Source organism: Phyllostomus hastatus, unplaced genomic scaffold (genome assembly GCF_019186645.2).
Source record: "Phyllostomus hastatus isolate PE091 unplaced genomic scaffold, TTU_PhHast_1.1 phas_scaffold_216, whole genome shotgun sequence".
Classification (NCBI taxonomy): domain Eukaryota; kingdom Metazoa; phylum Chordata; class Mammalia; order Chiroptera; family Phyllostomidae; genus Phyllostomus; species Phyllostomus hastatus.
Genome location: NW_025334018.1, coordinates 2,979,728 through 3,005,166, shown reverse-complemented (window position 1 = coordinate 3,005,166; position 25,439 = coordinate 2,979,728). Strand labels below are relative to the sequence as shown.

General features: G+C 38.3%; 1 protein-coding gene and 1 non-coding gene across 6 annotated transcripts in view; one reads left to right on the top strand and one right to left on the bottom strand.

Annotated features, from left to right (window-relative positions):
- GON4L (gon-4 like) overlaps positions 1-25,439 on the bottom strand; it is an 83,329-nt gene that overhangs the window by 52,968 nt on the left and 4,922 nt on the right. For all 5 annotated transcript variants that reach the window (XM_045861740.1, XM_045861741.1, XM_045861739.1 and 2 more), the window contains exons 3-4: positions 18,488-18,679; positions 465-658 (exon numbers count right to left, since the gene is read on the bottom strand). In XM_045861740.1, the coding sequence (XP_045717696.1) occupies positions 465-658; positions 18,488-18,679 (386 nt within the window). The remainder of the gene's footprint in view (positions 1-464; positions 659-18,487; positions 18,680-25,439) is intronic.
- On the top strand, positions 11,628-11,740 carry LOC123804899. Its single transcript, XR_006783250.1, has one exon. It is a non-coding gene; the product is annotated as a small nucleolar RNA SNORA76 (small nucleolar RNA).

Sequence of the window (25,439 nt, the reverse complement as noted above, 5' to 3'; positions counted from 1 at the left end):
TTAAAAGAGATTCTGAGGTTACTATACGCTTAAGAGAAACAGTAACAAACAACAAAGGCTTTGTAAATAACTGTGTTACCACATATCAAATAACAGTATCTGCATATGTGCAAAGTACTGTTAACTGGACATCTTTTCAGGCATATTAACCCACAAAAGAGTAAATCCAATGTGAACATTTTCATCTTCGAATCTCATACGTAACACAGTAAACAATCAAATCAGTGGAAGAAAACAGAGGAACTGTTTATCTTCCCAGTTAAGCTCTTCTTTAACATGTGTTTAGATTTTAAACTCATGCTGAGTGTAAAAAGAAAGTTATCTTGAAATGTAAAATGTTCTGCCATAGGCAACTCACAAAATTAATAATTTATATATCGCAAGTCAAGAATTTTCTGAGTACTTTTATTGCTTTCCCTGAAAAATTTCTGTTCCAATTACATAGCTGTTCCAGCATTACTCACGTGAAGGATGTTTCGTACATTGACGGCTGTCAGATTGTGCTGCTTAGCACCATCCTCTAAGGTTCGGTCAAGCATATCATCCAGTTTCGGGTCATAAGCCAAAGTCCCTTCTTCTTGACCCCTCCCATCTCGTTTCCGTTTGGTACCTTTTTTCTTTTTCTGCCTTTTCTCACTTTCTTCAATGTCTTGCTCTTCTGCAAATAAACCAAAAACTTCACTAGAATCTCCAGAATAATTGCTCCCGGAACTTAACCCCAAAAGGCAACACTGTAAAAGAAAAACATGCCGCCAGCTGCCTGGCTCTGGAAATCAAAGATTGTGATGTGGTAGTGGTGGCAATGGTGGAGGTGGCAGAACTGTCACAGTAATTAATAATAGCTAACTTTCACTGAATATTTATTTTATGCCAGACAGTCTTCTACACACTTTATATATATTAATTCACTTACTTCTCATAATGACCTTATTAGATGGGGACTATTCTTTTTCCCAATGCACAGATGAAAAAACTGAGGCAAAGAGATAAGAAACTTTCCCAAGAGCTAGTAATGACATAGCCATGTTTTGAAGCTAAGTGCTCTAGCTCAAGAATCACAATTAGTACTCTGTATTGCCCAGATAATACATCAAAAACCCTGGGTTTGTGGCCCAGTTGTACAACTTAACAGGGTATTTGGCAATAGAATCTCATTTCTTTCTCTTGTAAAATACAGATTTGGCCCATCAAGGAAACCATGTAGATTAAGTTAAATGATATATATCAAAGTACTGTATAACCAATGAAACATTATACAAATGTAATTTATTATAATTATTATACTATTCAGTAGATAAAAGAGAAAAACAAGGAACAAAGTAATTTTAAAAACTCTACTATGAATTATACAAATAAAAAAGGTACAAAGTATCTCTATTCTTTGGAAAGGAGGACATAACCAGAAAAACTTCCTGAATGACAGAATTTAGTAAGTCTTGAAATAGATTATCATGAAACACCAAATTGAGGTTTTCATCTCTCTGATTCTTTTGGTCAGTTACTGTCTGAACACCAGGGATTAGAGAAGATTAATGTCAAGTCGGTCGACATTGTTAAAAAGATTTTATGACCTTCAAGATGTTCCCTGGCAGTATTTACTCAGTGAAAATCATTAGTAACTTCAAACAATTGCTTTTGCACTTGAATTTGATGTTTATAACTTTCGATCCAATAATAATAATTCTTAACGAGATAATTAGACATGCAGAGACTGGGGGAATGGGTAATCAAGTTATTAATTTCAACAGTAGTTATTTTAGCAAAGACATGGCAAATACCTAAATGTCCAACATTAAAGGAATGGTTAACTGAATATTGGTGCATTCATATACTGGAATGAAACTGAGCCATTAAAAACTGTCTTTTTAAGGAATGTGGGGAAGAACAAGTAAAAAATGTCTATGGTTTCTAATAGTATGAAAGATTTTCTGATGACTTTTAACAATAAAAAGGTAGAATTCAAACATACACATCTTACATTCATGTAGCCTCAACAGAAATAACCTGACGTGAGGTGTATCCCAACAAAGTGATAGATGCAAAAGAAACATAAACTACAAAAATATCAAAAAGTGACCAAGGCCTTTACTAGCGATCTTTCAAAAAAGCCACAAAAGGGGAATTACACAACAAAACATTTTAAAAACCTTTGAAAATAAATCTTTTCCCAAAGTCTCCTTTCTAATCTCACTTAACCCTTTCTCCATAAACTCCAAAACTGTTCTCTCTCTTCACCATTCTTGGATCTTCTCTCTTCGCTCCTCCCCTTCCTCAAACATCCTTTCTCATGTAGACAATCTAGTCAGTTCTTGGCTTCTACTAGGCACCTTTTTTTTTTTTTTAAATTCTCAGGCAGGGATTTTTTTTAATTATTGATTTTAGAGAGAGAGGAAGGGAGAAAGAGAACATCAGTACGAGAGAAACATTAAGCAGCTGCCTTCTGCATGTGCCCTGATGGGGGATCGAATCTACAACTTTTTGGTGTACAGGATGACACTGCAAACAACTGAGCCGCCCAGCCAGGGGCTGCCATCCACCTTTGCCTCATCTTTTTGGCACTTTAACAATGACCTGGAAGTCATGGAACAAGAAAAATGTGACAACTGAGGGAGGTTTTTTGTTTGTTTTTGTTTCTTACTAAGTAAAAAAACAGCTTTATTATTGTACTGCATAATACATTTCTTTTTTTAAATTATATTTTATTTGTTTATACCACCATCTTGACTGGAAGTCAGGAAGTTTGGATTCGGCTTTGTACTACTATCCTATCATGTTTTTAGTAACATTGTTAATTGCTAAGTGAACCCAGAGGGAAAAAAGTTTGGAAAAAAAAAACAAGAAAATTTCAAACTATTAATACTATACTCAAAACAATCAAGTTTATTAACTAAAAATTAACCCCCAAAAACTTTACAAAATTTAGATCTACAGTGTGACCAAAATTCATATAAAGTTCAAAAAAGGAAACTTAAAATGGAAGCAGCTAAGACTTATAAAACTTTATATAGATAGTTGATGAGGAATCAAAACTGTCCTGTAAAACAGTGCTTCTCAGCCCTGACTACTGTGACTCAGTGGATTGAGCACCAGACCGCAAAGCAAAGGGCACTGGTTCGATTCCTAGCCAGGGCACATGCCTGGGTTGCAGGTCAGGCCCCCAGTAGGGGGAGCGCACAAGGCAACCACACATTGATGTTTTCTCCCTCTCTCCCTCCTTTCTGCTATCTCTAAAAATTAAGAAGAAGAAAAAAAAAAACAGTGCTGCTCAAACTATCTGTAGGGAACAACTAATTTTGCTTTTGACCAACCCATTGCAGACTCATAATCTTATATAAGAATGTAGCTATAATGTCAAATGGTTTAACATTTCTAAACTTTTACTGAGTTTCCATAAATTATTCTGTTTGAAGCAGAAACAAACAGTTCTCAAACTACCACTAGTTCTCAGGGCACACTTTGGGTAGCAATGCTTTAAAATATGCAGTTCAGCCCTAGCCACATGGTGGCTCAGTTGGCTGGAGCATCGTCCCCTAGACTGAAGGGTCAGGGGTTGGATTCCTGGTCAGGGCATATACCCAAGGTGCAGGCTAGATCCCCAGTTAGTGCAGATATGAGAAGGCAACTGATTGATGTTTCTCTCTCACACTAATATTTCTCTCTCTCTCTCTCTCTCTCTCTCTCTCTCTTTCTCCCTTCCTCTCTAAAAGCAATGAAAAAGTGTCCTCCGATGAGGATAAAAAAAATTATTTAAACAAAAAAATGTAGTAGCCCTGGCTGATGTGGTTCATCAGATTGAGTGCCAGCCTGCAAACCAAGGGGCTCATGGTTCAATTCCTGGTCGAAGTGTATGCCTGGATTGTAGGCCAGGTCCTTGGTTGGGAGTGTGTGAGATTCAACCACACACTGATGTTTCTTTCCCTCTCCCTCCCTCCCTTCCCCTTTCTCTAAAAATAAATAAATACAATCTTTAAAAAAAAATGCAGTGCACTGAAAAACATTTAGCCCCAATAAAAAGGTACTAAAAACTGAAATTAAAAAAATAATTTACATGAACTGTGAAGAAAAATTATCATAAAATTAAAATGGAAATAAAACTCACTGAAGAAATATTTTTTCATGGAAAAATCTTCAGAGTTAGTGTAATTCCATTTAAAATGGCTATCTTATAAACATGAAATCAAAGTAATTACTGTGGAATTAAACAATACAATGTCTAAATTACAACACAAATATATCTCCTCTGATTTCTGATTTTAATGATGAGTGTATTAGAAAATAGCCCTGGCTGGTGTAACTCAGTGGATTGAGCATGGGCTGAGAACCAAAGGGTCATGTGGTTCAATTCCTAGTCAGGGCACATGCCTGGGTTGTGGGCCAGGCCCCCAGTAGGGAGCGCAAGACAGGCAACCACACACTGATATTTTTCTCTCTCTCCTTCCTGTCTAAAAATAAATAAAATCTTTAAAAAAAAAAAAGAGAAAGCTATATTAAAAAAAGAAAATATGTGTCTGTAAGGAAAATGTAATATATTCAAAATTCAACACATTGCACAGACAATCCAAAAGAGAACAGAAAATTCAAAGCTTATTTTGTTTTAGAACTAATCTTTCATCTTACATTTAAAATATTGGGGTGTCACTGACTCTAAGAATTCCAAAGAGTTGAAATTAAAATATTTAAAAAAAAAAAGCCTCTATAAAGATCAGACTGGAAAAGATGAGAAGTAGATCTAGTGATACATCAACAAAAGTGAAAGTTAAATACACTGTAAAGTGGATGAAGTCAGTAAAAAATGGGTGCTTTCTGTGATATCTAAATCACCAAAGTTGCTTTGATGTATGAAAACTTTCGCTTGACATCCCTGTCAAAAACACACATAGGACTTCTGGTTCTGGCCACAACAGGGTGTTTTTTATCAGATAAAACCTTCCTACCATGGCCAGGTAGCTCAGCTGGTTAGAGGATTGACCCAATACACCAAGGTTGTGGGTTCAATCCCTGGTCAGGGTACATACAAGAATCAACCAATGAATGCATAAATAAGTGGAACAACAAATCAATGTTTCTCTTTCCCTCCCTCCCCTTCCTCTCTCTAAAAAAAAAAAAAAAAAGATAATAATAAATCAATTTAAAAATTAAGAAAAAAACCTTCTACCAAAAAGAACTATATAACTACATAAACAATGTAAAAGTGAATACAATATATACAACCATCTGAAGGCACTGAAAAGCAACCACTACAGAGAAAATTTGAGGAGTTGTGATTTTTTTAAATACTTCTTAAAAAAGATTTTATTTATTTATTTTTAGAGAGAGGGGAAAGGAAAGAGAGAGAGAGAGAGAGAGAGAGAGAGAGACAGAAACATCAATGTGTGGTTTGATGTGAGCCCTCCACTGGGGACCTGGCCTGCAACACAGGCATGTGCCCTGACTGGGAATAGAACTGGCAACCTTTTGATTTGCAGGCCTGCGCTGAATCCACTGAGCTACACCAGCCACGGCTCTTCTTTTTTTTTTTAAATCCTTACTTGAGGACATTTTTTCATTGCTTTTTAGAGAGAGAGGAAGGAGCAGGGAGAGAGACAAAGTGAAAGAGAGAGAAACAGCAATATGAGAGACACAGTGATTGGTTCCCTCTCGTAGGCTTCCCGACCAGGGATCGAGCCCACAACCCAGATATGTGCCCTGACTGTGAATCAAACCCACAATCTTTGGGTATGTGGGACGACAGTGCTCCAACCGAGTGACATGGCCAGGGCAAGGAGTTGAGATTCTTTACAGAAAGGAAGCACATGAGAACCCAAGCTGAAAGCATCAGTTTTGCTCAGCTAAGAAACTAGAGATTTAGGGTTGCCAAAGGGGCTGAGATTGAGGGATAAGTTCTGGAAAGGAGGAAACCAAGAAAAAATGAGCCCCAAAAAGGTTCTGTTCAAATTCATCGTAAGACTCTCTGGTTGATACTTAAACTATGCATGTACAGAGTGAAACTCCATAAAACCCAGCAGGAGAAAGTGGCTAAGTGACTAAAATCCAAAGGTACAGCATAAAACCCAATCTTGGCAAAACTGAGGTGATCTTCCAAAATTATTTGCCTGCCAGAGGGGAACATAACCCTCTCCTGAGGAATATAAAAACCCAAAGCCTCTAGAATTTTTCATCCACAATGTCAAGATTCAATAAAAAACTGTAACATGCTAAAACAGAACGAAAATGCCAAAACAAGAAGACAGGGAGGAGAAGACAATAAAAAGAAAACTACAGGTGAGTCACATATTTGACAGAATTTTTAAATAATTATGATTAATATATTCAAGAAAAGGCGGGGAATTTTTACCAGAGGTATAGAATCCATAGTACTAAACTGGCATTAAGAATTTAACAAGTGGGCTCTCTCTGGACCACACTCACACCTTTCTTCCCTCACAGCTGTGCATCTCCTAAACGCTCAGGATCCCCAGAAGATTTGCAACCAGGGTAGCAATGGACAGCGGCAGCTCATCTTGGGCTTACCCCCTGAACCTGTCCAAGGCCCCTCTCTCTAACTTTTCAGTGAGCTAACAGCAGCCCTTCCTTGGCCCACTTCTTTCCTACAGTGTTTCTAGAGAGCCAAAGCAGAGTACCGCCTAGGCTCTCTCTTCCTGCTTCTTCTACCCTAAGCCCTTCCTTTGTTTCACTGTTCCCAGTTTTAATAAACACACTATTAAACTCACCTGGACTGGTGTTGTGAGATATTTCCTGCACAGAATCAAGAATTCACACACAGCCCTGGCCAGGTTGTTCAATTGACTGAAACATTGTCCTGTACACTGAAATGCTGCAGGTTCGATTCCTGGTCAAGGCACATACCCAGGTTGTGAATTCTATCCCTGGTTGGAGCACATACAGGAGAGAACCGACTGATGTTTCTCTCTCACTTCCTTGTTCCTCCCTCCCTCTATTTATATTCTTAATATTAAAATATTAATATTTTAATTAAATATTAATATTTTAATTAATATTAAAATATTAATAATATTTTGTATTAATACAAAATAATAGTGAATGTAAAATGTAATTGAAAAATAAAAAATAAACAACAACAAAACAGAATAAAACAAAATGCATCTAAAAGTACAAGGGAAGACCAGCTGGGCAGCTCAGCTACCTGGAGTATCATCCCAGTATGTCAAGGTTGCAGGTTTGGTCCCCAGTAAGGACACATGCAAGGGGCAACATTCAAGAACAGGTGAAACAGCAAATCAATGTTTCTCTCTCTCTAAAGTAAATTTTAAAAATAAAATAAAATTTTAAAAAATTGAAAGAAAAATTAAAGTGCTAGGGCAAAAAAGTTCAATCTAAAATTCTATACCCAGTAAAAATGAAGGCAAAACTAAGATTATTTCCCACATACACACACAAAGAAAAAAATCGGAGATAAATCATTGATAGGAGACTGGAGCTACACAAAATACTAAAGGAAATTCTTACAGATGAAAAAAAAATTACCTCAAAAATAGAGGAAAAAAATTATCTCAAATGAGGCAAAGAACTTCAGGATAAAACAAGAGCACAAGAAAGGTTAACTATGTAATTAGCAGAAATGAACACTGACTGGTAAAACAATAATAATAATGTCTTTTAGGGTTTTAAAATATCTGAGGCAGTAAAATATAACATCAATAGTACAAAAGGCAGCCCTGGCTGGTGTGGCTCAGTGAACTGAGTGCCAGCCTACGAAGCAAAGGGTCGCCAGTTTGATTCCCAGTCAGGGCACATGCCTGGACTGCAGGCCAGGTCCCCAGTAGGGGGTGCACAAGAGGAAACCACACACTAATATTTCTCTCCCTCTTCTGCTCTCCCTTCCCCTCTCTTTAAAATTAAATAAATTAAAACTTTTAAAATAAATAAAAAGACACACAAAAGGTTGAAAACAAAAGAATATAAACCTTTATAACATGTATACACTAACATCAGATACAAAGAAGACTTGAGGGCAAGAAGATAAAGACAGATAAAAAGGAATATTTCATGCTAAATGAAATCAATTCAACACAAAGGTATAGTTCTAAATTTGTATGTATCTGATAGTACAGTTTAAATACATAAAACAAAAGTTGACAGGAAAAGAAAAGGAGTGAAAGCCACAATCGCAATTGGAGATTTTAACAAATATCAATTAATAATATTACAGCAGGCAAAGAAATCAGTAAGGGCATAAAAGAACTGAACAACATAATTAACAAACTTGAACTTACAGACATACATAGAACATTATACTTGACCTAAATGACATATTTAGGATACCCACAAAATACATATTCTGTTTAAGGGCACACAAAACAGACCATATGCTAAACAAGTGTCAACAACTGTCAAAGGTCAGGAGTCATATAGAGTATGTTCTTTGACCACAATGGAACTAAACTAGAAATCAGTAAATACATTTAACTAGAAGATCCCCAGATGTTTGGAAATTAAGCAACATGTCTCTAATGAATCCACAGCTCAAAGAAGAAATCATAATATATTAGAAATAATGCATTAGAGGACTGAAAACAAAAATGACACATCAAAACTTGCAGAATGCATCTAGAGCAATGCTTAGTAGGAAAGTTACAACTTTCTAATATGTATAATTTAGAAATTTGTTTTTAAAAGATTGAAAATGTTACAAGAAGCTAGAAAATAACAAATCAAACTGAAGGTAAATTTTAGAAACAAAATAATAAAGAACAGAAATCAATGAAATATAAACCATATTAAATAGGAAAAAAGTCAAGAAAGCCAAGAGTTGGTTCTCTGAAAAGATTAATAAAATTGATGTCTCTAGCCAAACATCAACAAAATAAGCATACTATAAACTTTAACCAACAAATTTGACAATTTAGAGAAAATGTACAAATTCCTTGAAAAACACAATGTGCCAAGACAGAAAAAAACAAATAGGAAATCTGAATAGTACTGTAATTATTAAATAACTTAAAAGATATATAGAACTTCCGGCCAAGATGGAGGCGTAGGTAGGCACACTGTGCCTCCTTGAAAAACCAAAATAAGGTCAACAACAATTTAGAAACAAGATAAAAACCAGATTTGACAGAAAATTGAACTGAATGGAAGTAGGACAACCAAGGAATTAAAATATACACATTCATCCAGACCAGTAGGAGGGGCGGAGTTGGGCAGCTGGGTGGAGAGGGGTCACGGCACGAAAAGCAGTGGCACTGACCGTGTAATGCATCCCGGGTGGGTAAGGTATCCCGAGCACACAGGCAGCTGGCAGACCCAGTGAGATGGCGACTGTGAAGCCAGGCACTGCATGCAAGGCGCCTGGCTGTCCAGGCCACATTCTCGCACAGATAAACCAGGTGAAATTGGGCAGTAAGACAGACCGCGCAACCCAGGGTCCCAGCACTGGGAAACAGAACCTTGGGACACTGACTGAAAACACCTGTGGGGGTTGAGGCACAGGGGGAGACTACCAGCCTTGTAGGAGAGTGCGTTGGAGAGACCCATGGGGTCCTAGAACGTACAGAAGTCCACCCGCACAGGAATCAGCACGAGAAGGACCCAGTTAGCTTGGGGGAAGCAGCGGAAGGGACTGAAATCCAACAGAGAGAGGAGCAAGCGCCACTGTTCCCTCTCTGACCCTGCCCCCACATACAGTCACAACCCAGCAACTGGGCTGCCGAGCCCTGGTGAACACCTAAGGCTCCGCCCCTCACTACGTAACAGGCTCGACCAGACCTAAAAAAAAAAAAAAAAGGCTCAAACCAAAGTATAAATCAAAGCTCCAGAGCCAATACTTTTAAGCGACCAAGAGATAGCCAACCTATCAGACACACAGTTCAAAGCACTGGTGATCAGGATGCTCACAGAATTGGTTGAATTTGGTCGCAAATTAGATGAAAAATGAAAGCTCGCTAAATGAAATGAAGGTAAACACACAGGGAGCCAATAGTGATGGGAAGAAAACTGGGGCTCTGATCAATGGAGTGGACCATAAAGAAGAAAGAAACAACCAAACAGAAAAGAATGGAGAAATAAGAATTCAAAAAAATGAGGAGAGGCTTAGGAACCTCCAGGACATCTTTAAACATTCCAACATTCGAATTATAGGGGTACCAGAAGGGGAAGAGGAAGAGCAACAAGTGGAAAAGTTATTTGAACAAATCATAAAGGAGAATTTCTCCAACCTGGCAAAGGAAATAGACTTCCAGGAAGTCTAGGAAGCTCAGAGAGTCCCAAAGAAGTTGGACCCAAGGAAGCACACACCAAGGCACAACATAATTTCATCACCCAAGATTAAAGATAAGGAGAGAATCTTAAAAGCAGCAAGAGATAAGGAGTAGGAGACAGTCACCTACAAAGGAGTTCCCATCAGACTGTCAGCTGATTTCTCCAAAGAGACCTTGCAGGCAAGAAGGGGCTGAAAAGAAGTATCCCAAGTCATGAAAGGCAAGGACCTACATCCCAGATTGCTCTATCCAGCAAAGCTTTCATTTAGAATGGAAGGGTAGATAAAGTGCTTCTCAGATAAGGTCAAGTTAAAGGAGTTCATCATCACCAAGCCCTTATTTTATGAAATGTTAAAGGGACTTACCTAAGAAAAAGAAGATAAAAAAACATGTATAGTAAAATGACAGCAAACTCACAATTATTAACAACCACACCTAAAACAAAAACAAAAACAAACTAAGCAATCAACTAGAACAGGAACAGAACCACAGAAATAAAAATCATATGGAAGGTTAGCAACAGGGGAGTGGGAGGAGGAGAGAGGAGCAAAAGGTATGGAGAATAAGTAGCATAGATGGTAGGTAGAAAATAGACAAGGGGAGGGTAAGAACAGTATGGGAAATATAGAAGCTAAAGAAATTATGACACATGGACATGAACTAAAGGGGGAGAATGTGGGTGGGAGTGGGTGAGCAGGGTGGAGGGGAGTGAATGGGGGAAATGGGACAACTGTAATAGCATAATCAATAAAATATATCAAAAAACAAAGATATAGCCCTGGCTGGCATAGCTCAGTGGATTGAGCGCAGGCTGCGAACCAAAGCATTGCAGGTTCGATTCCCAGTCAGGGCACACACCTGGGTTGCAGGCCACAGCCCCCAGCAACCATACATTGATGTTTCTCTCTCTCTCTCTTTCTCCCTCCCTTCCCTCTCTAAAAATAAATAAATAAAATCTTTAAAATTTTTTGGGAAAAAAAAGATATTTAAAAAATAATAATTGAATCCATAATTTAAAAACCTTTTGACAAATTAAACTCCAAGCCTAGATATAGGTCCCTTGGGTAATTTTGACAAAACATTTAAGAAAGAAATAATACCAGTCTAACAATAAACAATAATTCAAAACTCCCAAACTCATTTTATAAGTCCAGTTTTATAAACTCACTTTATAACCCTGATACCGACACATGAAAGAAACATCACAGCACTGGCAGAGTAGCTCAGTTGGTTAGAGGGTGCCTCTGTATGCCAAGGTTGTGGGGTGATACCCAGTCAGGGCACAAACAAGAATCAACCAATGAGTGCATAAATAAGTGGGACAACAAATCGATGTTTCTCTCCCTCCCTCTCTCTTTCTAAAATCAATTAAAAAAAAAAAAAAAAGACATCATAAGAAAGGAAAATTATGTGCTGCCTTTGAGCCCAACTCAGGATCAGGCCGCAGCACCACAGCATGTGCTTGCGCATAACTGGGACTGTCTGCTCCTCACCCATGGCCCCTTTAACCACGAGTGACAAGGCAGCACAAAAAAAGAAAGAGGAGAATTATAGCAAATATTTCTCATAAACAAAGACACGATAACCTTAAACAATATATGAGGCAATGGAATCAAAGAGTATGTAGAAAGTCTAATACATCATGACCAAAAAGGTTTATCCCAAAATGTAAGTTTGCTTTAACATTCAAAATCCAATCAAAGCATGTTATGAGAAATATGCACCTAAAAAGTTTTAAATATGTAGAGCTAAAAACTGATAAAAAAAATACACAATCCACAACTAAAGCTACCTTTTTTGATTCCTTATAGAGAAGATTTGGACAATGCTATCACCAACTTGGCCTAATTGACACTTATAGAGCAGTACCCCTCCAAACAATACATATTGTTTTCTAATAGAAATAAAAGAAATAAAAGAACTGTCAATAAAATTACATTCTGGGCCATAAGATAAACTTCAATAAATATAGAAGGGCTGAAATTATACAAAGTATGGTCTGACTAGAAGGCAATTAAATTAGGAATCAGAAACAAAAAGGTAGCTGGAAAAACTCCAAATATTTTGAAATGAAACAATACACTTCTAAATAAGATATCCCAAGGGAAAGTAGAAAATACAGTCAACTCAAGTTAATAAATTGTAACATCTAAATCTGTGCACAGTAGCTCAGCTACAGCATCATTCTGATATGCCAAGGCTGCGGATTTGATCCCAGGTCAGGGCACACACAAGAATTAACCAATGAACACATAAATAAGTGGAACAACAAATCAATATTTCTCTCTCCTTTTCTCTCTCCTTTTCCCTCTCTCCCTAAAAATTTTAATTTCAATTTTAATTTTTTTTTACATCGAAGGGCACAGCTAACACAATGCTTAAAGAGAAACTGATACATTAAACACTATTATTAGAAAATAGTAAGTTTCAGCCCTGGCTGGCGTGGCTCAGTGGATTGAGCGCGGGCTGCAAACCAAAGTGTCACAGGTTCGATTCCCAGTCAGGGTACATGCCTGGGTTGCAGGCCATGACCCCCAGCAACCGCACATTGATGTTTCTCTCTCTCTCTCTTTCTCCCTCCCTTCCCTCTCTAAAAATAAATAAATAAAATCTAAAAAAGAAAAAGAAAAAGAAAAAGAAAATAATAAGTTTCAAATCAGTGATCTAAGCTTCTACTTTAAGAAACTAGAAAAAGACCAACTTAAACCAAAAGGAGCAGACAGGAGAAAATAATAGACAACAGCAAAAATTAATGAAACATAGAACACAATAGAGAAATTAATGAAACTAAACGGTTATCTTTTGAAAAGACCAATATTGAAAAACCACTAGCAGAATAACTGAAAGATACAAAGTACCAGCATCAGAAATAAAAGAACAGAAGATGGTGGCCTAGGTAAACATCTCTCACCTCCACATACAACCACATCAAAATTACAACTAAATTACAGAAAAATCATTTTTCAAAATCATCAGAAATCAAGCTGAATGGAAGTCCTACAACTATGGAACTAAAGAAGCCACATCAAGACAGGCATGAGGTGCAGACATTCACACAGGCTGGTCCCACACCCATGTGTGGCAGGTAAAAATTGGAAGGGATATCTTGGAAGTGACAAGTCCCAGCCCCACAACAGGCCCCCCACCCCAGAATTCCAATGCCTGGAAAAGAAGGCCCCATAACTTCTGGCTATGAAAACCAGTGGGGGTTGAGGCTGTGGAAGACAGAAACTACTGGAGTCCTAGGCAATTCCTCTTAAAGGGCCCACACATGGACGTACATTCACTCCTTCTGAGTTCCAGCACTGGGGCAGCAGCTTGAAAGCCACCAGAAGCATATGGGGAGAAACTGAAGTGTCTGGCATCAGGGTGATGGGGGGCTGGGGGGCACCTTTCTCTCAGATGAAAGTGCTGGCAGAGGCCACTGTTCCTTTTCTGAGCCCTGTTCCCACAGACCCAGCAGGCAGGCACCATATGAGACTCCATCAACCTGGCTCACACCATTTGTCCCACCTTGATGATTCACTGAGGCTCTGCCCCACCCAACTTCACAGTCCACCTAAGCTGTTTCCAATGGCTATCCCATAGGAAGGGCTTGTCTTGGCTCATGCTTCAGATTTTCCTAAATCCTATCAAACAAGCAGTACCTGGCCTCAGCATGCCCCATACCTCTTCCTAAGTGGCCCCAGGACAGGCAGTAGCAGCAGCCTGCTTTGGTGCATAGGTTGGCCTTGCTGGTGGACCTCCAAGCCAAGCACAAGTAGCAGCCATCTGCAAATCACTTTGTAGCTTATGCCAGGTGGCCCTGGACAGAACACAGGTGATGGCTAACCTTGGTATGCACATTCCAGGAAACCCCAGAGCATGCATACCCAAAGGACTGCTACAGGCCACATTGGAGAACCACCTGCACAGGCAACACACCCAAAAGGCAGACTCAGCTGGCACCAGAGCCCTGCTGAAGTAAGTCCTGCTCTGTGGAGTGGGCCTCTGCACAGCTGATCCTCCACAGTGGTTGGAAGATGGTGGTAAGGGTTCACAACTAGTCTCTGGAGCTGATCAGCCTGGGTAAATCCCTCCCATTGACCTGCCAACAGCAGTCAAGGCTAAACTATAAGAGAAGTGTGTATAAAACCCAGATGGTGGCCACATCTTGAGTATCAACTTGAGTGACAGGGGAAGCTGTGCCACTGGAACCTACAGGACATCTAATATGTCAGGCCCCTATACCAAACTTGAGAGATGTAGCTGTTCTACCTAATATGTAGAACAAAATGAGAAGACAAAGAAACATAGCCCAAATGAAAGAACAGATCAAATCTCCAGAAAAAAGGGAAGGGACTAGTCAGAGAACATGTATGAATAATCCACAGACATGAACAAGAGTATGGGGGATTGACTGTGGGAGCTGGGGTAGGTGGGATGGGCAGAGGGGGAAAATTGGGACAACTGTAATAGAGCAACAATTTTAAAAAAAGATTAAAAGAAAAAAAGATTAAAAGAAAAAAAGAATAGGAGGATGGAACATTTCCCAACTCATTGTATGTGGCCGGCATTACCCTAATATCAAAATCATACAAAGACTTTACAACACAAGAAAACTACAGACCACGAACACAAAAATTGGTAACAAGCCCTGGCTGGTGTGGCTCAGTGGATTGAGAGCCAGCCTGCTAACCAAGGGGTGGCCTGTTCAATTCCCAGTCAGGGTGCTTGCCTGGGTTGCGGACCAGGTCCCAGTAGGGAGCACTTGAGAGGCAACCACATGTGGATGTTTCACTCTTCCTTTTCCCTCCCTTCCCCTCTCTCTAAAAATAAAATCTTTAAAAAAAATTCTTAACAAAATATTAGCAAATTAAATCCAGCAATTTATAAAAAGGGTAATAAATCATAATCAAAAAGGACGGTTTATTCCAGAAACACAAAACTGCTTTGAAATTTGAAAATCTATTAATATAAATCAGAAAGGAAGAAAGAAGAGACAAACTGGAAAGCAAAAAAAAAAAACCAAAAAAAAAAACCCTGCCTAAAAGTGGTATAATTATCTATGTAATAAATCTCTAAAGAATCTACAAAAAAAAAAGCATATAGAGAGCCCTGACCAGTGTGGCTCAATGGGTTGGGCTCATCCCGCAAAGTGAAAGATCGATCGCAAGCTTGATTCTCTGTCAGTGCACTTGCCTAGGTTGTAGGTTCAATCCCCAGTCAGGGCATGCAAGAGATGGATATTTCTATCGCATATCCATGTTTCTCTCCCTCTCTTTCTCCCTCCCTTCCCCTCTCTAAAAATAAATAAATTAAAAAAAAATTTTTTTACTAGAAATATCTGGTTCTTTTTAATCAGCTATTGATGGTATAATAAAATAAATTTAAGTGGCACCTAATTTGAACATTTAAAATAGTTCAAATTTTTAAAAATTTAAAAAGTATACAGAGCTAATAAGTGAATTAATAGCAAAGTCACAAGATATACCAATATACTAAACTCTACTATATTACTATATATTAGCAATGAACAATTTGAAATTGAAAAGAAAAACTGACATTAGCGTAAGAAAGAATACTCAGGTAGTTTCATAAGAAAATATATAAAAATGTATATACTAAAGATTATGAAATATTGCTGAAATTTTAAAAGACCTATCAATAGAGAGATACACCTTGTCTATGTAAACCCAATACTGTTAAGATGGCAACTTTCCCAAACTGATTCCCAGATTCATTACCAGCAGGTATTCCAGCAAGTATTTTTGAAGAAAAGGACAAGCCAATTTTAAAATTTATATGGAGATGCAAAGAACCGAGACTAGCCCAATGATCTTGTTTTAAAAAAGAGCATAGTTAGAAGACTCAGACTACCTGACTGTAAGCCTAGGTTACTACTGTAAAAGACTATATGGTACTGGTGAAGGTTAGACACAGAGATCAATGGACAAAAAAAGAGTCCAGAAAAGACCCACAGAAATATGGACAAGTGACTTTTTTTTAATGGAAAAGAATCTTTTCAACAAACAATGGTGAAGCAACTGGACATCCATGTACAAAAGAAGCTGAGCTATACCTCACACATTTTATAAAAATGAACTCAAAACGGATCACGTACCTAAAGGCAGTGTGTAAAACTTCTTGAAAAAAGAAAAAAGAAACTTTGTGACATTGTATGAGGCAAAGAGTTCCTTTAAATGAAACTAAAACATACACCATAAAAGCATAAGCTGAAGCAGCTCCCCACAGCTGATGCTGAAAACAGTGAGCACCATAATGACAGGGTTGCCCTATAACTCAAATCGTAAGGTAAATATCCATGAGTCCATGCTCATATAAAAAACTAAACAAATAAATCAATGAGGGAGATGGGCCACAGAAAAATCCAATTAATAAATGTTGAAGTAATGAGAGAAATAGAAAAAATCACCATTAAAACAACATACTAGTAACTGTTGCATGTGATTCCACGATGCATGCTAAAATTAGTGGGCAAAAATTTGAGGAGAAACAAGATAAGTCCATAGTTTCAAAGTATGTCCTGCAAGATACATAGTAATTACAAAAGGAATAAAAATAAATAATAAAGAACACACATTTCACCAAAAAAGATCAATAAGTGGCAAATAAACACATCAAACTATGCTCTAAATCATTATTCATGAGGGAAATGCCAGTTAAAACCACAAGGAAATACACTTACCAGAATGAATAAAATTTAAAATTCTGACAACTGCTGGCAAGGATGGGGATCAGCTATAAATCTCATACATTGCTGGTGGGAATGCAAAATGGTACAATCACTTTGGAAAAGAGTGTGGCAGTTTCTCATAAAGTTTGTCATACATTTACCCTAAGACCCAGCAATGCCACTCCTAGTTATTTACCCAAGAAAAACGAAAACATATGTCTATCAAAGACCTATATGTGACAGCAGTTTTAGTCACAACAGGCTGCACCCAATCCACTGAGCCACACCGCCGAGAACTGAAAAGGAAAAAATTTCTTAATTTGACTCAATATATAAAAAGCCTGCAACTACAGTCATACAATATGGAGAAATACTGAACACCTTTCCCCAAGTTCAGAAATGAGATATGGATATCCGCCATTACCAATTCTAACCTACATAGTAATGCAGATTTAGTATTTGCAATAAAAAAAAAGAAAGAAAGAAAAATCATTTAAGAAATCATTAAAAGAAATCTAAAATCATTTAAATTGAGACCTGGCTAGTGTGGCTCAGTGGATCAAGTGCCTGCCTGTGAACTGAAAGGGCCAGGACCCTGGCCGGGGTCGTGCAAGAGGCAACCAATCAACATAGCTCTCATACATTGATGTTTCTCTCCCTCTCTTTCTCCCTCCCTTCCCCTCTCTCTAAAAGTAAATAAATAAAATCTTTTAAAAAACCATTTAAAAAATCATTTGTTAAGTTGAATAATAAAGTCTATTTACTTTAGTTCAAAAAAGTTTTAAGGAGGCCTAATCCTATGACCTACTAATTCCACTCAATGAAAATAAAGTATGTATGTTCACCAAAAGATCTATAGTAGAATGTTCACAGCAGCACCTGAGGTAGCCTACAACGAGAAATGATCCCAATGCCCGTTAGGAGTTGAATGGATAAAGAAAAATGTAGAATATGCAAAAAGCAGAATACTACATAGAAATGAAAGTGAACAACTTATAAGTACATGCAACAATGTGGGCCAATTTCATAAGCACAATTTTGAGTGGAAAAAGGCAGTCACAAAAAGTACATATACATTATTCCATTCATAAAAAATACAAAATGGATGAACCAATCTGCACTGCTAGAAGTCAGGATAACGGTTACCCACAGGTAAAGTGCTGGTAATAATTGAAAGTTAGTACTTTTGGGTTCTGGTAATATTCTGTTTCTTGATCTGGTTGCTGGTTACACAGGTGTATTCAAACTGAAAATTCAGTGAACTTGTGTATCTTAGAACCTATGCAGTTTTCTGCTTTTTATACTTCAATAAAGAGGTTTTATTAATTAATTAAAAAAAAAAAAAAAAGGCCCTGGCTGGTGTGGCTCAGTGGACTGAGTGCCAACCTTCGAACCAAAAGGTCACAGGTTCAATTCCCAGCAGGGCATATGCCTGGGTTGCAGGCCAGGTCCCCAATTGGGGGTGTGTGAGATGCAACCTAATCGATGTATCACTCACACATTGATGTTTTTCTCCCTGTCTTTCTCCCTCCCTTTCCTTCTCTCTAAAAGTAAATAAATAAAAAATAAAAAAGGAAAGAAAAAGAAAGCCTACCCATTGGAATAAATAGTCCGTCATCTTCTATCTCTTCCTCAGCTTGGTGATCTGAAGTCCTGAGTGGCTTTCCTTGAGGAGAGGCACAGATATCTAGCTGAGATGATTTCCTAGGCTGGGCTCCTGGTTTTACAGAGTGGCTGCCTGATGGCTGTAAAGACGTCTCTCCTCCAGAATGCATCTGAGGTTTTCCTGGAAGAATCACAAACATTGCTTCACATTTTAGCTAGTTTCAGTCATACTCTGCTACAGAAATCAGCATATTGTTATAAGTCCCTTTTTAGTTAGAACTTCATTTAATGATGCATACACTACATAGGTATTCCTCTCTTAGGGCAGTATCCCAAGAGAAATACTGAAATAAGCTCAGATCCAATTCACTCATCTGTAACATCAGGGACTTGAAGTACGTAATTACTAACGCCCTCCTAGCTCTATTATACTGTGACCTACACATTTTTTTTCTACAGAAAAGTCAGATTCATAACTGCAGGGTGGGGTTATAGTCCTGATGACTAAAGGACACTTTATATTGATGACCATTAACATTACATTTAATTAACTATAAATTATATACATTATGAAATGCCCTGAACTTTCCGACATTGTAAATCAATTTTACAGAGCATCAGAGTAAAAATCACTGTAAAATTATCAATATTGGCTTTACAGTTCACTAGACAACTTTCTTCTTTCTCACCTCAACTCTTCATGAGTACTATCATTCTTTTTGAGGGCAGTGTGGAACATTAAAAAAGCAAAGAAACATTAATGGGGTATTCCAAGTAAACAGAATTAATCTGTGATAGAAAAAAGAATACACAGAAAATCTACAGAATATACACAAGAAATTATTAAACAGTGATTGTTTTTGAGAAGAGAACTTGAGGAATAAGAGGATAGAATGAAAGGGTGCCTAATTTATTGCTATGTATTTTCTGTATTTATGAATTTTTTCCACATTTGTGTATTGCATAGTCAAAAAAGATTCTTTTAAATCCTAACCCAAGGATATGTTTATTGATTTTAGAGGGGGAAGAAAGGGGAAAGAAGGAAAGGGAGAAAGAGAGAGAGAAACATCTATCAGTTGCTTCCCATATGACCAGAGATTGAACCCACAACCCAGGTTTGTGCACTGAGTGGAAATCAAACCCACAATCTTTTAATGCAAAGGACGATACTCCAACCAATTGAGCCACTCAGCCAGGGTGAACTAGATTTTGTTTTCAAAAAGAGATCAAGTTATTTGTCAATGAGCTCCATTCAAAACAGACAGCCTATACTTTTGTGAACTGCTATCTCATCAATATTAGCAATTTCAACTGAAGTTAAGCATAATTTTAAATTGGAAGACCCCTGCTGCCAACAAACAAAAAAAGCCTTTATTTTAAAAAAAGTTTGAAACAATCTATAATGGTATTTACCTTCAGTCTTACTTTTTTTTTTTTTTTTTACCTCTAGAGCCCATGATTACTACACAATGTCAAAAAGCCTAAAGGCTTTGGCTTTTGTACAAGGAGTTGAATCCTAAATCCATCAAATCAAAAGTTCCTCTCAGCCAAATTTCTTCAGTGGGAATTTCTATCAATAGCACAGCACAGCCCTGGCTGGTGTGGCTCAGTGGATTGAGAGCCAGCCTGCAAACCAACGGGTCGCCAGTTCAATCCCAGATAAGACACTTGCCTGGGTTGCAGGCCAGATCCCCAGTAGGGGGCACTTGACAGGCAACCACACGTGGATGTTTATCTCCCTCTCTTTCTCCCTCCTTTCCCCTCTCTAAAACTAAGTAAATAAAATCTTAAAAAAAAAAAAAAAAAAAAGCACAGCACAGCACTGGCCAGGTAGCTCAGTTGGTTGGTGCATCATCCTGTACACCAAACGACTGTAGGTTTGATCCCTGGTCAGGGCACATATCTAGGTTGTGGGTTCGATCCCTGGCTGGAGTGTATATGGGAGGCAATCAATTGATGTTTCTCTCTCTCTCCACCCGTAAGATCTTGGGTGAGGATTGAAAAAGGAACAGCATAGAGGCTTCATTTAATCAACAATCTATAATGATTTTTAGACTTAGTGATATCCAACATTTTAAAAACTGAATTAACACAAATGACTTTTTAAACAAACGTACCAGAATCTTTACATCTAAGCAAAATACAGAAGCTCACTTTGGTAGGTAGAGCTTCCATTTATGCATTTGCTACCTAAGACATATTTGGAACTACTCTGAAACTGTCCCTACAGTATAATCTGCACCACCTCCATATAGAGAAAAATGTTCCCTTTCTCTGCAACCTTTCTTTTCTCTGACCCCATCACGTTGCTTCTCAATTTAAGTCTCAACTTAGGACTCCACTCTTTCTTTTCTCTATCAATATGCTAAATGCTGAAAGACCTTAGAAAGAGAAGTCGAGAAGGGTAAAAGAGAGAAGGAAAAGCCTTATTCAGAGTACACATGTAATTATTTTACTGTCCGCCTAAGAAGTATAAGCTGGTAAAATGAAAATAATTAGCTGAGAACTCCACAAACCAACTACTTATAAGATGAAATTGGCTTAAGGTAGTCATTTTTAGAAGGCAAAGTTTTAAAAAGTAGAAATTAGGAAAATATAAATCAATTTTAAAAGAACAATTAAAATTCTATTAAATGCCAATACAGAGAAAGGTTTCATCACTAGCACCTGCAGTCTAGAAAAATGACTGAACGGTATCAACTGTAACAAAATGCTGATACATCAAAGTAACCCCTTGGATTTTTTTCTTTTCTATCACAATTAATCATGATCAGAAATCTAAAACATTACTTAAAGTAAAACAAAAAGAATATGCACTAAATTTTAATAGTAATCTACTATGAGTAGTAAGATTATGGACAATTTTTCTTTTTTCTTTTTTTGAAAAGTATCTAGATTTTATTTAATAATTTAAACATTTTAAAAAATGTCAATAAACCAAAGCAGTACTTGGAGCTGGATGACAAACATGCTTTTAACATTGGGTTTTCGTCCTAGAACGTAACTTTTTCTGAAAAATATTCAATTTTAGGCCTCTCGGTATAAGCAGGTTCCAAGGGAATGTACCAAAAAGAGGCGAACAGTCCCCATAGGAGACTGTAAATTCTTTAAAACACTTTGCCCATCCACAGTGAAGTCAAAGGGCTCCAAGCCTTTCTGGAGGCGCGAGCCAGGGCCACCTCCTCTCCCTAACCAGTCCGACACAGCCTCCAGTCAGACTTGTCAGGAGTGCTAAGGACGGCTTAACTTGCCAGGGCCTCCCTTCCGAAATGCAAAGGAAAATTCTTTTTAATTCTGTGGAAAAGCTTCTCTCCTGTGTCAAGTTCTACATAAAAATATGCTGCTCCTGGCTGTGCAATTAAACAGAGCTGCTTGAAGTCGGAGTGCTCTCGGATTTCCAGCAGTTCTGTCTCTCCTGTGCCTGGGTAATAAAGGCATCTTGAATTTAGTCATCGGTGGTGCAGTGGCTGAGAGGCACAGGAAGGACCTGGAGCTGGACGTGATGGCTCTTACAATTTCTCTCAAATAGAATGCCATTTTCCTCGACTCTTAAAGAGCCTCCTCGATGTAGCCTTATATTTCTCCACCTCTTCTACCACCTTTGCTGAAAGGTCCACCACTGACTGGCAGCGGGCAGCGTAAGGGCATGGTCACAAAACAAGCCTCTTTCGGCCAGGGCAAGGTAGCAGTATGTGCCAATGTTGACCACCAAACGCTTTTCCACTACAGGGCTGGCAAGGCAAAACCAGCAGGGTCCAGGAGGCTGAGGAGGTTTCCGAGGCTGCTCTGGGTGAGGAGAAGACTTGCTATTTCCGCCTGTGGATGAACCCTTCCTTCCCTGCCTTCATTTAAATCAAAGAAAAATTGACAGGCTGACCTTCCTCAGGGGCAGGAATATGTTTTCCCATGGATGCTTCCTTCCCAGATTTTCTGTAAGGCTTTTCAGTGACATCAGAAGCCTGTTTTACCAGTTCTGTTGCATCCGTTAGTTTCATGGGAACAATACTAAATGCATATACTTTTTCTTCTCTGGATTTCCAACATTTGCCAAAGCTATGAACCTGGTGGCATGCTATGCATTTTCTCACAGAACGATGTGGTTTCGATATGGAAGCCTCTCATAATATGTCTTTTCCAAAGCAGCAAAATGATCTTGGTTTCAAGCATGTAGCAAGACTGGAGACCAAAGCAGAGCCACACTTTTTGGTATCTACTTCTCCTTGGACCAAGGGGATGTAAGCAAGCTATCAACACCCTTAAACTGGGATGTGGAACACAGCATTGTTCCCAGAGCAGACACAGCCTTGGGACCAAAACTGTAATCCAGGACTGGCTCATTTAAGACTTTGTCCCACTGAGGTACACAATCTGCAGCCCTGAGCTTCAGTAAAGACACCTTTCTGACCTGGATATGGAACATTTTCAGCTATTTCACACTCAGCAGCATCTTGGAAATATTTTACTGTTTCCTGATTACAGGCACCCAGCACATATGTCTGAATAGAACCTTTTTTTATTCCAGTTTTATATTCTTCCCATTCAGCATCTGGAGTGGAGCCAAAGAAATTTCAGGTGCAGCAGTTTCTAACCCATCGGTCCTAAAAACAGGGTTGACACCACCACCAAAAACTAGGACACTGAAACTGCGCTCCTCCAAAAAAATCCAATTTTAATTTTTTAAAACTTTTTCAGTATTTTCTAAAATGCACATATATGAATTTTTAACCTTCCCTCTCTCTTCCTTCTGTTTTTTTGTATGTTATATTTCTAGTTAGGAAAAAAAATGAATTGGGGAAAAAGGATTCTATATAGACACTCATAATGTACTTCTTTTACAGGTACTTCCAATTAAAGTGCAAGGTATAGAATCAACTTCCAACTATCCCTTCTAATGAAGGACAGTGGTATCACAGATAATCCTAAACAATGTTTATTTTATTTATCTACACTTCAATATTTGTAAACTGACAATCAAAAATATCTCTACACATCTCAACAACACAAAAACAAACAATCCAATTAAAAAATTAGTGGAGGACCTGAATAGACACCTTTCCAAGGAGGACATACAGATGGCCAACAGACATGAAAAGATGCTCAACATCACTAGTTATGAGGAAAATGCAAATCAAAACCACAGTGAGATACCACCTTACAACTATCAGAATGGCTACTATCAATAAAACAAGAAAGAACAAGTACTGAAGAACATGGGGAGAAGAGGGAGCCCTGGAGTGCACTTCCAGTGGGACTGTAAACTGGTGCAGCCACCATGAAAAACAGCATGGAGGTTCCTCAAAAAATTAAGGATAGAGCTACCATTTAACCCAGCAATCCCTCTTCTGGAAAATTTTGAAAATATTTATTCGTAAATATATATGCACCCCTTCGTTCACTGCAGCATTATTTACAATAGCCAAGATACGGAAACAACCCAAGAGTCCTTCGATGGATGAATGAATAAAGATGTGGTACGTGTATGATGGAATACTATTCAACCATTAAAAAGATGAAATATTGCCATTTGTGACAACATGGGCAGATCTTGAGTATTAGGCTAAAGGAAGTAAGTCAGATGGAAAGGACAAGAACCATGTGATTTCACTCATATGGGATAGAAAACACAAACCAAAAAACAAACTCTTAGAGAGACAACAGAACGGTGGTTACCAGAGGAGAACAGGGGTGGGGTAGGGCCGAGAGGGTAAAGGGGCTCAAATACATGGTGACAAGAGCAGACAGATGGCACATTACAAAGTCGCACACCTGAAATCTGTATCATGTTATTAACCAATGTTACCCCAATAAATTTAATTGTTTAAAAAAACTCTAGATTCCACTCAATAGCTGAGTGACTTTCAACCCCTACTTAATTGTCCATTCCTTCTCTAGCACTTCAATCTTGTATTTTCCTCCAGTTCCTGTCTTCATGTCATAAATACAACTTAGCTTGAAGAAAAATATTCAATAATCAGCCCCTCAACTATATTCTGCATTATCATGCATGATTCTCCATCCCTCAATCCAGTATCTTAAATGGTAGCAATCTCTAAGCAATACTAGTTCTTTCTCTGTCATGTCTCTAAATATACTCTTTCTTCTCTGTCCTTACTGTCAACATCCTACTCCAATCCCCTATAAGGGCTCAAGGGGACAGCAGCAAAGCTGTGAATACCTGGGTCTGCCCTTTCGATCTGAAGCCCTGATACACTCCCACACAAACACAGCACTTCCACACGTCTTCAGAGTGTGCAATTCCACTTCCACTCCTTCCCCACAACCTACCAAAACCTAGCAATCCTGCAGGTTCCAGTCTTAAAAATCCTAGTTACCTGTACCACACACACAAACAACTTTTGCTCCAAATGAGTTACACACATCTTGTGTTTCCAACTAGACTATAAGCTTTCCTAAGTTCTAACTATGTCTTCTGTTTCTTTATCAATTAGCTATCACCTACAGGAAAAGTTCAAACACCTGAGCATGAAAAACAAAGCCCTTCACAATCTAAACAGCCCAGCCAGTGTGGCTCAGTTGGTTGGAGCATTGTCCTGTAAACTGAATGGTTATGAGTTTGAGTCCCAGTCGGGCATATGCCTATGTTGTGGGTTCGGTCCCAGTCAGGGAGTGTTCGAGTGGCAACCGATTGATGTTTTTGTCTCACATTAATGTTTCTGTCCCTCTCCCTCCCTTCCCCTCTCTCTAAAATCAATAAACATGCCTTTGGGTGAAAATAAAAGTACTAACAAATAAATATAAGTAAATACAATCCACCACTCTGAAGTCACCTCTCACCACTTCTTCCGAGCAACTACATTGCCATCCTCTTCTGCCTTTGACCTCCAAGAAGACTATTGTTGGGCTATGAAACCCCATGCCGTCGTTCTGTCAAATGGCTAATCATCCTTCAAGTCTGAAGGATTATGTCATCTCCGTAAAGC